Source organism: Lipotes vexillifer, unplaced genomic scaffold (genome assembly GCF_000442215.2).
Source record: "Lipotes vexillifer unplaced genomic scaffold, Lipotes_vexillifer_v1.1 scaffold217, whole genome shotgun sequence".
NCBI classification, from domain to species: Eukaryota; Metazoa; Chordata; class Mammalia; order Artiodactyla; family Lipotidae; genus Lipotes; species Lipotes vexillifer.
The window spans coordinates 6,510,635-6,522,832 of NW_006788200.1; the positions used below are offsets into that span (position 1 = coordinate 6,510,635).

At 42.6% G+C, this 12,198-nt stretch overlaps 1 protein-coding gene across 1 annotated transcript in view; it reads right to left on the bottom strand.

Moving 5' to 3' along the window:
• HSPA9 (heat shock protein family A (Hsp70) member 9) overlaps positions 1-12,010 on the bottom strand; it is a 15,727-nt gene extending 3,717 nt beyond the window's left edge. Inside the window, exons 1-11 of the mRNA XM_007461423.1 lie at positions 11,930-12,010; positions 10,577-10,635; positions 10,258-10,345; positions 9,250-9,431; positions 8,190-8,314; positions 7,580-7,653; positions 7,135-7,241; positions 6,496-6,658; positions 5,220-5,312; positions 1,117-1,326; positions 1-6 (exon numbers count right to left, since the gene is read on the bottom strand). The exon at positions 1-6 is cut by the window's left edge and continues 237 nt beyond it. Coding sequence (XP_007461485.1) covers positions 1-6; positions 1,117-1,326; positions 5,220-5,312; positions 6,496-6,658; positions 7,135-7,241; positions 7,580-7,653; positions 8,190-8,314; positions 9,250-9,431; positions 10,258-10,345; positions 10,577-10,635; positions 11,930-12,010 — 1,188 coding nt within the window. The remainder of the gene's footprint in view (positions 7-1,116; positions 1,327-5,219; positions 5,313-6,495; positions 6,659-7,134; positions 7,242-7,579; positions 7,654-8,189; positions 8,315-9,249; positions 9,432-10,257; positions 10,346-10,576; positions 10,636-11,929) is intronic.
• Between the last annotated feature and the right edge of the window lie 188 nt (positions 12,011-12,198).

The following is a 12,198-nucleotide window of genomic DNA, read 5'->3' on the forward strand; positions in this document are numbered from 1 at the left end:
CTGAACCTAAGCACCAAGAAAAAAGAACCTTGTCACTCACTACTCAGGGCAATTGCCTGAGAAGGGGAGAAAAGCACATGTGTCCTGAGACCCCACCAGGTCTCAGGACAGAGTGCTTCAGATCCAAGAACGTTTACTCAAATTATTTTGTAGTTGAGTTCTTGTTAATGAGTTAAGTATATTATCTGGTTACACATATACTTTACTCTTGAGTATCTCATTCATAGCCCTTTTAAATTTGGGAACAATTTGCCTAATTTTGTTATCTGGTTTCCCAAGCAACACATCAAATTAGAAATACAAGGTACGAGGCAAGGGGACTTAATTTGTATAGTCCAAGTCCTCTTCTACGTATCAACTAAAAATCAGCTTAACAGAAGCAGTAGTAATTCAATACTGGTGCAAGTATGAGGCATGTTTTCCCCTCCTGCTTATTTTACTAATGCTAGGAAAAAGTTCTATTTGAATAACATCTGGGATAATTTGTTAACATAAAGATATCTGCCTGGTTCAAAGCCTCTCCTTTTCACTTCAGATTTATTGTATGCATCATTTTCCTAAGCACAAGTACTCCAAAGGAAAAATTATGAAAATCAAGGCCCAAGATAGTTCTATTCAAGCTATAAAGCAAGAATTACACCATCAACAGGTTCTGTGCTCAGTTATTAGTTTTCCACACACCTGTCTTTTCAGAATGATGTGTTGATAAAATGCATCATTGCACAAATCTCTGTTGAAGAGATGCTTTTAGAAACCCCAAACACTATACTGCAAAACACATGTCCAAAATTGCCCATAGAGGCTAGTTAGTCCCAAGATGTTAAGCTGTCTCTGATCGCAAACTTTGTTTCATTCCTAAAAATTCTATAAAACTGAAGTTCAGGATCCTCCTTGCTACTACTCCAAAGACATTCCCCCCCTTTGCTAATCGTTTTTTTAAAATACCCTTTAAGAACTCTTTAGCAAGGGCACAAATTCATCCGCCTTTCAGGTCAACGTGGTAGAAAGGCCACATATTCATGTCCCTACACAACATAAGCCATATGTTATGTCCTAATAAATCATTATGTGTTGGCCCTCTCTGCGCTCTATGTCAAGAATTCCATGGGTCCTTACCTTGGGCATCCTAGTCATGCCACCAACCAGAATCACTTCTCCTATGTCACTTTTGCTGACTTCTGCATCTTGCATGGCTTTTTGGCATGGAGCTATGGTCCTTCTGATTAGATCAGTAACAATCCCCTCAAACTGAGCCCGGGTCAGCTTCATATTCAAATGCTTGGGTCCAGAAGCATCCATTGTAAGGTATGGCAAATTGATGTCAGTCTGCAAAGGAAGCAGGGAGACCAGTAGTGAAGTCTCTTTATTACTTCAATTAAAGACTATACCCTAGGAAAGGAAGACTCTGAAAGTCACAGTGAGGGTCAGACACTTTAAATGAATGGCCACCAAAGACAGTGACTAAGATTCAACCTCTTATCTTCCCAGAAGTAAACACTATAAATCTGTTATTAACAATGAAGAAAGGAATAGAGAAGCAGGAAAAATCCCCATTCAGGAGGTGAAGAACAGTCTGTCCTGCTATTAATATTAAGGGGCTTCCCTGGTGGCGCAGTGGTTAAGAGTCCGCCTGCGGTTGCAGGGGACACGGGTTCGTGCCCCGGTCCAGAAAGATCCCACATGCCGCGGAGCGGCAGCGCCCGTAAGCCATGGCCGCTGAGCCTGCGTGTCCGGAGCCTGTGCTCCGCAACGGGAGAGGCCACAGCAGTGAGAGGCCCGCGTACCACACACACACAAAAATATATATATATTAAGAATCACACTACTGTGTTCTTTTACCAAGTTTTAAAAAATTTCCTTGCACATTAAGAAAAATGTGAAAGGTATGCTCTGAACCAAATAATCTGCCACCAAACCAGGGCTTTGCAAGTTTCAGGAAGATGGTTAAGAAAGCTACAACAAAAATGCTAAAGAGAAGTACAAGGACTAACTGCTGATATCACATCCCCAGAGAGTAGCTAACACTGTTACAGTCACACCATGTAACATACAGTATTTAATAAGCCTAAAATCCTGATACGGCATGGATTAAGAATATTTAGACTGGGCTTCCCTGGTGGCGCAGTGGTTGAGAGTCCGCCTGCCGATGCAGGGGACGCGGGTTCGTGCCCGGGTCCGGGAAGATCCCACATGCCGCGGAGCGGCTGGGCTCGTGGGCCATGACTGCTGAGCCTGCACGTCCGGAGCCTGTGCTCCGCAACGGGAGGGGCCACAATGGTGAGAGGCCCGCGTACCAGGAAAAACAAACAAAAAAAAGAATATTTAGACTAACAAAACTCATTACTAAACATGCAGAAACAGGTGTCTCGGGGTGAACCCCCAGGAAAAGAGTTTGTATATGCTGTCCCTCCAACTTCACAAAGCAAGGCCTGAAGGCAGCAAATCCTTAACCAGCTTTCTTCAGGTAGAGTACCCTGGACAGATAAATGCTTTACAGGGAGAATGAACACATCTTTTGTAAATGATATTGGATTTAGTTTCAAGAACACCAATAACAATTTTCTCTTTCTTTGCAAAATGTTAATAAACCGCATCAGTAAATAAAATTATCTATAGTAATGCAATCCAACAAAACTTTCTGTGGCAATGGGAATGTTCTCTATCTCTGCTTTTCGATCCAGCAGCCACTGGTCACATGTGGCTGAATACTTGAAACACAGCTAGTGGAACTGAGAAATGGAATTCTTAAAAATTGTATTTAATTTTAAATAGCCACATGTAGTTACTGTATTAGTGCAGTTCTATATGCTATAATGACGAGGTGAAAAACTCCAGGGTTCTCCACCCTCGAAAGCCAGTTCCACCATGAAGTTCTGTCCCTCTTCTCTCTCAATTCCAACCATGTATCTCTCACTACCACACTCTGGTCCAAGTCCTTCCTCTCTCACCACCTGGTGTGCTACAAAAGCCTCCCAACATTTTCCCACACCCACTCAGGCTGCCACAAAGAGCACTCCACCTCAAGAGTGCTTTCACCAAATCTGACCATGTTACGGGCCCACCTTATTTTCAGTAGTCTGTTGTCATTATCTCAGGAAAGATACCAAATCCCCAATCTATAAAGCCTCTAGCCTTATCTTCTGTGCTCCTCCTGCCAGTCTAGTCTGTACTTCAGCCACACTGACACTTACTCAGGTCTTTACCCGAGAACCTCATACTTACCTGACCCTTTCTCTCTTCCTGATTAACTCACCTTACAGAAGCTCTCCTAATCATGTCAAACACCTGTCAGGTTCCTTTATTATAAATCTAACTTTGCCTTTTTTAAAAAACAAAATACATACATACATTTAGAGTACCACTTACTATTTACTACACGTTGTCCTAAGCATGTTATATGTATTAATTTACTAATCCTCACAACTCTAAGGGGGAATGGAGCACTAATTATCCTCATTTTACAGACGAGAAAACAGAAATGTTAAGTAATTCATTCAAGGTCACACAGCTAATAAGTAATGAAATAAGGACTTCATCTCCACCAGTCTGCTTGCAGAGTAACTTTTTTTTTTTTTTTTAATTTATTTAATTTATCTTTTTGGCTGTGTTGGGTCTTCGTTGCTGCGCGGGCTCTTCTCTGGGTGCAGCGAGCGGGGTCTACTCTTCGTTGCGGTGTGCAGGCTTCTCATTGCGGTGGCTTCTCTTGTTGCGGAGCACAGGCTCTAGGTGCGTGGACTTCAGCAGCTGTAGCACGCGGGCTCTAGAGCGCACTCAGTAGTTGTGGCGCATGGGCTTAGTTGCTCCGCGGCATGTGGGATCTTCCCGGACCGGGGCTTGAACTCGCATACCCTGCATTGGCAGGCAGATTCTTAACCACTGTGCCACCAGGGAAGCCCCAGAGTAACTCTTAACCTCTACATTACTTCTGACATTTACTAATATAATGTTCTTGGGCTTCCCTGGTGGCGCAGTGGTTGAGAGTCTGCCTGCCGATGCACGGGACACGGGTTCGTGCCCCGGTCCGGGAAGATCCCACATGCTGTGGAGCGGCTGGGCCCGTGAGCCATGGCCGCTGAGCCTGCGCGTCCGGAGCCTGTGCTCCGCAACGGGAGAGGTCACAACAGTGAGAGGCCCGCATACCACAAAAAAAAAAAAAAAAAAAAAGTTCTCATCAGTGTCCACCTCCCCAAACCACATTATAAACTCAAGAGTAATAAATGCTTCTATAAATTTAACCTACAGACTTACAATCACACGTGCACAAACATTAACGTACAAGGATGGTCAATACACCTTGCTATAATAGCAAAATGGTGGAAAACAATCCAAATACCTATCAATAGGATAGAGCCACAGTAACACTAACCAACGTCCCGTTTCATAAAGTGACAACCCCTGGGAAGAATTATAAGCTATTCTCTGGTAATGCCACATATTTCGGCCCCAACCATCATGCTGCAAATTCTGACAGCAGACAAGGGAATACCATCAACTTCATGGATGACCCTGTACAGCTTTGTCACTCCTTATAGCTGCTATTAAAAAGAAAAAAAAAGGGGGGGGGCTTCCCTGGTGGCGCAGTGGTTGAGAGTCTGCCTGCTGATGCAGGGGACACGGGTTCGTGCCCTGGTCTGGGAAGATCCCACATGCCGCGGAGCGGCTGGGCCCGTGAGCCATGGCCGCTGAGTTTGCACGTCCGGAGCCTGTGCTCCTCAATGGGAGAGGCCACAACAGTGAGAGGCCCACGTATCGCAAACAAACAAACAAACAAAAAGAAAGAATAAAAGAAAAGAAAATCCAGATGTGACTGAAGGTCACCCACTTTTCCAACACAATGACAGATGCTATAAATACCTCTTCCCTTCCCAGAGTGCTAAAGTTGCTCCAGTTCTGAAAGATGAAGCCTCCCTTTGCCTTAACCACTAAGAACAGAATAACAGCATGTTAGGTCCGTGTCAGGGATATAGCAAGATGGCAGGCGATCTAATTCCAGGTTCTCAGGTGGCAGCAGGAAAGCAAATCATAACCTCTTGATTTGGGTGCTTCAGCTCACCCATAAAAAACATAATGCTCCTTTGCTAATGGAAAGGCTTTTTTTTCACCAACCAGAAAGCTGTCAAAAAAAATCTGACCGACATTATGCCAATTAGAATATGCTATATGAGTAAACTCAGGCTGAAAAGATCCATCAAGACTAGTGGAATTTGTCCACGTCTCACCTGCACAGATGAAGAGAGTTCACACTTGGCCTTCTCAGCGGCTTCCCGAACCCTTTGAAGTGCCATGTTGTCTTTGGTCAAATCAAGCCCTGTCTACAAAGTGAAGACACACAATATATTAGTGTTAAGAAAATAAATACTACTTAAATTGCAGTGGTAAGGTGTAACAAAACAAAATAGAGCCATACCTTTATAAACAAGCAGAAATTACTTATTGCCTTTAAAAATCTATAGGAAAAAAGAAGACCTACTTTGAAAAAGAAATATGTGTCTGGAGTTAGAGGATGAACTGTTCTCAGTTCTTTCCAGCTGTAGAATTCTAGCTCAAAAAAGGAGTTCCCATAATTCCTTTTCCAAAGTTTGCTTTACACCACTTCCCTTTTATATAAGATCTACTTTAATACCTGTTTTTGCTAACCAAATGAAATCTAAAAAGGATTTTCACTTTTACAAAAAAGGCAAAAAGGACAAATGATGTTCAGCTTTTGCTTTGCAGCGAGCCATTACACAGGCAGTGTGCACCCCAAGCTCCTTCCCCAGTAACTACACTTATGTGAGCACCAAACCGCCACCATAGCTTTGAACTGTTTGTGAGCATACAACCATTTATGTTGTGCATCCGTTAGCAAAATGTGTAGCTTCACGACATTTCAGCTTATCAAAAATTTCGCAGGCTCAATTTTCAGATAGTGAAGGAAACCTATACAGTCATCCCTTGGTATCTGTGAGGAATTGGTTCCAGCAGCCCCTGTCAAATGCGGATACCCCAAATCCAAAGATATTCAAGTCCCTTATATAAAATGCCATAGTACTATTGTATACCAGGTGCTATAGCCTTTTTTTTTTTTTTTTTGCAGTACGCAGGCCTCTCACTGTTGTGGCCTCTCCTGCTGCGGAGCACAGGCTCCGGACGTGCAGGCTCAGCGGCCACGGCTCACAGGCCCAGCCGCCATGGCTCATGTGCCCAGCTGCTCCGCGGCATGTGGGATCTTCCCGGACCAGGGCATGAACCCGTGTCCCCCGCATCGGCAGGCGGACTCTCAACCACTGCACCACCAGGGAAGCCCGCTATAGCCTTTTAATTGTTATTTGTTTCCAATTTGAAGCTACGATAACCAGAATAGTTCAGAGCACCCATGGAACTGAAATGCAATTTCAGTGGCCTATTCAACACTCTCTTAAGGGAAAAAAAATCGTAAAACAAAGCAAATAGCAGCTCGAACAAAGAAATCCTCAGTATTCCAATGTGTACGTATTAACCACACTGGTAACTAACCTCTCTTTTGAACTCCTTCACAATGTGACGCAGCAAGGCCTGGTCAAAGTCTTCACCACCTAAAAAAGTGTCTCCATTGGTGGATTTCACCTCAAATACTCCTTTCTGAATTTCCAGTATGGAAATATCAAAAGTTCCACCACCTAAATCATATACGGCAATGCTAGAAAGAAAAAAGGCCGTCAGGAACAAAACTCATCACAGCGTATGGATTTCAGTAACCAAACCAACATAAATTTGGCTATTTCCCCCCAGGTATAATTATGAAAGTTGATGACTGCGTAAGTGACATATGTCTTAACAGGTGACCCTAATAGCAACATGTAAAACACATACAGTTAAAATGAAATGTTAAAAAGCAAAAACCACTCTTTTGGATGAATACTTGCCAACAGGCATACCAAGGGGAAAAAATAACTACAGCCAGTACTTTAAAAAGAAAAAGTAATCAAGGGACAATCTTGAAATGAATGAAAAACAAAGACCATAAAAGCCTTGGGAAAAGGTCAAGGTAGTACATTTCCAGTCTAAGTATAAGGCTCAATCACCATGAAATCAAGATGATGATTTAGGTTAAGTTTCAAGGTTCCATGCACTTAAGTCTCACAAATCTAGGTGGAATTTACTGCACAAACTTACATTTTGTCTTCTGATTTGTCTAGACCATAGGCCAGAGCAGCCGCTGTGGGTTCATTAATTACCCGAAGCACATTTAGTCCAGATATCTGGCCAGCATCCTTAGTGGCCTATAAAAAAAGAAAAAAGCATTTTCCACCGTGTCCCAGGTACCATTAATTTCCTGAATAAAAATGCTAATTGGGGGGCTTCCCTGGTGGCAGCAGTGGTTAAGAATCCTCTTGCCAATGCAGGGGACACGGGTTCGAGCCCTAGTCCAGGAAGATCCCACATGCCACAGAGCAACTAAGCCCATGCTCCACAATAAGAGAAGCCACCGCAATGAAGCGTAGCCCCCGGTCGCTGCAACTAGAGGAAGCCCATGTGCAGCAACCAAGACCCAATGCAGCCAAAAATAAATAAATAAATAAAAGTAAATAAATGTATTAAAAATGATAATTAAACTCACCTGTCTCTGAGAGTCATTGAAATACGCTGGGACGGTGATCACAGCATTTTTTGCTGTATGCCCCAAGTAATTTTCTGGAAAAGCAATCAATGAAAATCATTCATGAGACCCTATCGGATGAAACAGGCTACAATTACTAATGTAGCCTAACAACTGTGTCACTCTCTTTGAGGTCACAAACAGCACCCAATAGTTTTTTAGCATATGACCTAACATGAAGAGACCTTGTAGGAAAACACTCCAATTTTAAAAACCCAAGATCTCACCTTTAACATGTTAGTGAAGGCTCACCAGCTACAATGACCTACTTTTAGATTTAAGGAGCCACTAGTTTCTTAAATGGGAAGTTTTACCTAACAGACACAAAAGCTTAATGTGTAGTCTTTTGATTTCCCTTCGGGAAAAAAGAAACAAGCAAGCCACCATTAGGAAAACTTGGAAGAGAAATTCAATTTGTAGGGTAAGAGTAATAAAGTTTTGCCATTCCTAGGTATTCTGTATAAAAGCCACTGCAGACTCATCCAAAGGACACTGAGGTATGGAAGCCAGTGATCTCAGAGGAATCATGCTGTTCTCTGAATTTTCCCAGATATGAACTAAGCTATCTCACCTGCAGTCTCTTTCATCTTCATCAACACAAATGCTCCAATCTGACTTGGGGAATAGAGTTTTCCATGAGCTTCAACCCAGGCATCGCCATTAGAGGCACGGACAATTTTAAAAGGAACATTTTTACTGAAAGACACAAAAATTATACTTAAGAAAACATGCCAGCCCAACCTACCATGAGGTTACCATACACCATGAAAGCCATCTTCCACCCCAAGAGATCCATGGCCAACAAATGAGAACTTCAGGAATTTGTTTAATGAAAACCTTAAGAAAGCAATCATTAACATGTAAAAACATCCTGATGAATTGAAACATGAACGTTCTCCTCACCAAAAATTTATGCAGCTGTTTTGGAAAGCGGTAACAGATACCACATAACCTAGCAATTCCATTACTAGATGTCTACCCAAGAGAGATGAAAATACATGTCCACACAAAAACCTATACACAGGGCTTCCCTGGTGGCCCAGTGGTTGAGAGTCTGCCTGCCAATGCAGAGGACACGGGTTTGTGCCCTGGTCCGGGAAGATCCCACATGCCGCTGAGTGGCTGGGCCCTGTGTTCCGCAATGGGAGAGGCCACAACAGTGAGAGGCCCACGTACCGCAAAAAAACAAACAAACAAAAACAAAAACCTATACACAAAGCATTATTCATAATAGCCAAAAAGTGGAAAGAACCCAAATGCCCATTAACAAACAGATAAACAAAATGCAGTATGTATGCATACAATGGGATATTATTTGGCAATAAAAAGGAATGAAATACCGATACACGCCACAACAAGGATGAACCTTGAAAACATCTGATCAGTATCAAGATGGCGCCTATGCCATTATCTACCTTATGTGTTTAACGCCAATTTATGTGGTCCAGGAATGACTAGCCAGATCTTCATATATCATGTCACACATAGCAAAGACCTAATCTGTGAAGGCAGAATTGAATTTTTTGAAGGAGATACCCTTTTGGCAGGAGCAGGGCCTATCCCCAGAGATCCTGCTGGTAAGATTCATCTGTACAGCCTTTGCATATAAATACATTTTTGCTATTACTCACATGTCTTTTTGAACTTCTGGGTCATCATATCGCCGGCCAATGAGACGCTTGGTAGCATACAAAGTGTTGTTTGGGTTGGTGACAGCCTGTCGCTTGGCCGGCATGCCAACAAGTCGCTCACCATCTGCTGTAAAGGCTACAACTGAAGGGGTGGTTCTGGCACCTTCAGCATTCTCTAGCACCTAAAACTCCCAAGACAGGACAGAGAATGAGGTTCCAGTCACCACTAGTGTCTTTGTACCAATCATTTAAGACACAAAACAAGCACTAAAGAACAGTACTAGTGGGCATACTTTTCTGCTCTGTGAATGCTGATATAGTAAGCAACTACTATTGCAGATTCAAACAACCTACAACTAAGAACATCGAAGAAACAGGAATAAATATAAATCACATCTTTCATACTCAATGTTTGGACAACGTAATCTTTCCTTCCATACGGAGAGTTAAAATCTACCTCTGATTTTTTGGTGATGCCTACAAGTTTCAGGCATTAAAAAAAACTGCCAACAAGGAATTCAAAAATCCAGGTGCTCCAAATATTCTTGAGGAGAACCAGGTGGGAATAAAGATTTCACAAACAAAGGAAGAGCCTCTACTTCCTCTAGAAGGAAGTAAAGAACATGCCTTACTTAGGATGCAGCCCATGCATTACTTGGAGCTCCACTTGCTTCTAGACTGTTCCTGCACCTTTAGCCTTTGTTTAACTGACTTACAAAAAAGCAGAACGTTAATTACAGAAGTAATCAACAGCACAAGTCATCCCAATGGGTCCTAATGGTAACTTAGTAGTCTTACATCTATACTAGGACACACTTAAATCCTGGAAAGTCAAATCTATTCATTTATTACCAGCATACAATTAAGCACAAAGATTCACCTCACAAGAGTCTTAAGAATTTAAAAGCAGCTTTGAAAATGTTTGAAAATATCTAAGCCAAAGGACACAGAATTCTGAATTGTGTACTGGTTACCACTACATGATCCAGAGCTTCCAATCATGCTCACCTTTGCTTGTTTACCTTCCATAACTGCCACACAGGAGTTGGTAGTACCCAAATCAATACCAACAACTGCTCCCTTGATTGCTTCTGATCTGTAAGACGTTTAAAACAATGCTATGATTAATTATCTTAACAGTGATCTCCAAAATGGTTGTAGAAAAACGTAAGAAAATATTTGTTACTGTGGCAAAATGCATACTCTATAAATAAACTTAGCTGTGTCTTTTTTTCTGAGTGAAGTAATTAATCACAAATTTAGAGACCACTGCTCTGGGGCTTAACATTTATTATCTTAATGCTAAAGAAAATGAAATTATACTTACGCATAGTCCCGCCTTGAAACAATTCTAAAAGCTTCATGACTAAAGCCATTCCAGCCATCCTTAAAAACAAACAAAAAAAGGATCAGCCATGAACTACACATGAAAACTTGCGCTTGTTTTAATTATTCTTCTGAAGAATACATCGAAGGTTGAGACTTTCATTCTGTTCACTGAGTGGTTACCATGTATAAAATATACTGAAATAAAATATTTCATATCTAAGAGACATTATGGTACTGAAACAAACAAGCCTAATAAAGTACAAATTTTCCCAATGAAATCAGAGAAATAAATAGATATAAAATTATCTTGAATTACATTACCAAAGGGTCTCTCAACCTTGGCACTATTAATTTTGAACAAAATCTTTGTTGGGAGCTGGGCCGTTCTATGCACTGCAGAATGTTTAGCAGCAAGTTGGGCCTTTACAACTAGAACCTAGTAGTAGCATGGCTACCCAGGTTGTGACAACCAAAATTATTTCCAGACTGTGCCAAATATTCCGTGGAGAAGCAAAAATACATTAAAATACTACTCAATTTCATCATCAGGAGCAGTGTCTACCTAAGACCCACATATGTTATGTGTTGCAGGTACAGATTTAACTTAATCAGAGACATTTCCCCTGACCTTGCCAAGCTACTGCTTTAAGGGAACTAGAATTGGTAATTTTGTGAAGTCAGTTTACGAGGGAAAAAGAAAAATATGTCAGGAGTGGCTTCCCATCAGTGTCAAAGACCTTTGTTACCATCTCACCTCAGGCTACTTCCAAGTCTTCTTTTACCCAACCTGAGTGCAAAGAAATACAATCCCTGTTTCCCCAAAAGGTATGTTTTTAGTCTTACACGATAATGAACAACTATTCCATGGCCTTTTCCTGATTTGCTCATTTTTTCTGAAATAACGGAGAACAAAATTCTGGGGAGCTAACTAATCAAATATTCGTGAGCAAGAAAATCAGAGCTTGATTTTTAATTTACTGCTCAGATGCTCTTTCCTCCTTCGTTGTATCATAGCAACGGGGTCCTCGCACACACTGCATTTCACAGCGAACAATCGTCCTTCTACTCAAGACCTCAAGACCAAAACTGTCTCTAATCGTCTCAAAAGGACTAATCAAGACCACTGCCCGCTACTCGATGAGATAAAACTCTAGGCTCCCAAGGAGTGTGACTCAGCAGGGCCTGAAACAGGAACGCAAAACCCTGAATGAGGCCTTGAACCGGCAGCACTGAATACTGAACGCCCGTTATTTTCCGTCTCTCCCCGAGGATTCTGACCCCGAAGGCCGCGGCCTGCCGCACTGAGTCCCAAGGCCGTGAGCCCCTCGGGGAAGGTCTAGCAGTCCCTTACCTGGTGGCGGGCGGCTGGGGGGCCCCGGGAGGCTGCAGCGCCGACAAGACGAGCTACTGCGGCTCGGCTGGCGCTTATCATGGCTGCTAAATGGTGGAAATAATACGAGACAGCAAACACGCGCTCCGACCGCCGAGAACTCCACGGCGCGGTGATGCTAGCGCTTCTGGAAACCTCCAACTACGTGAGGTGGGGGGCGGGGTTTGAACGCTGCGGCCTGGAAGCCCGCTATTTCGCTGGGCGCCACCCGCGATGCCTGATAAGAAAAC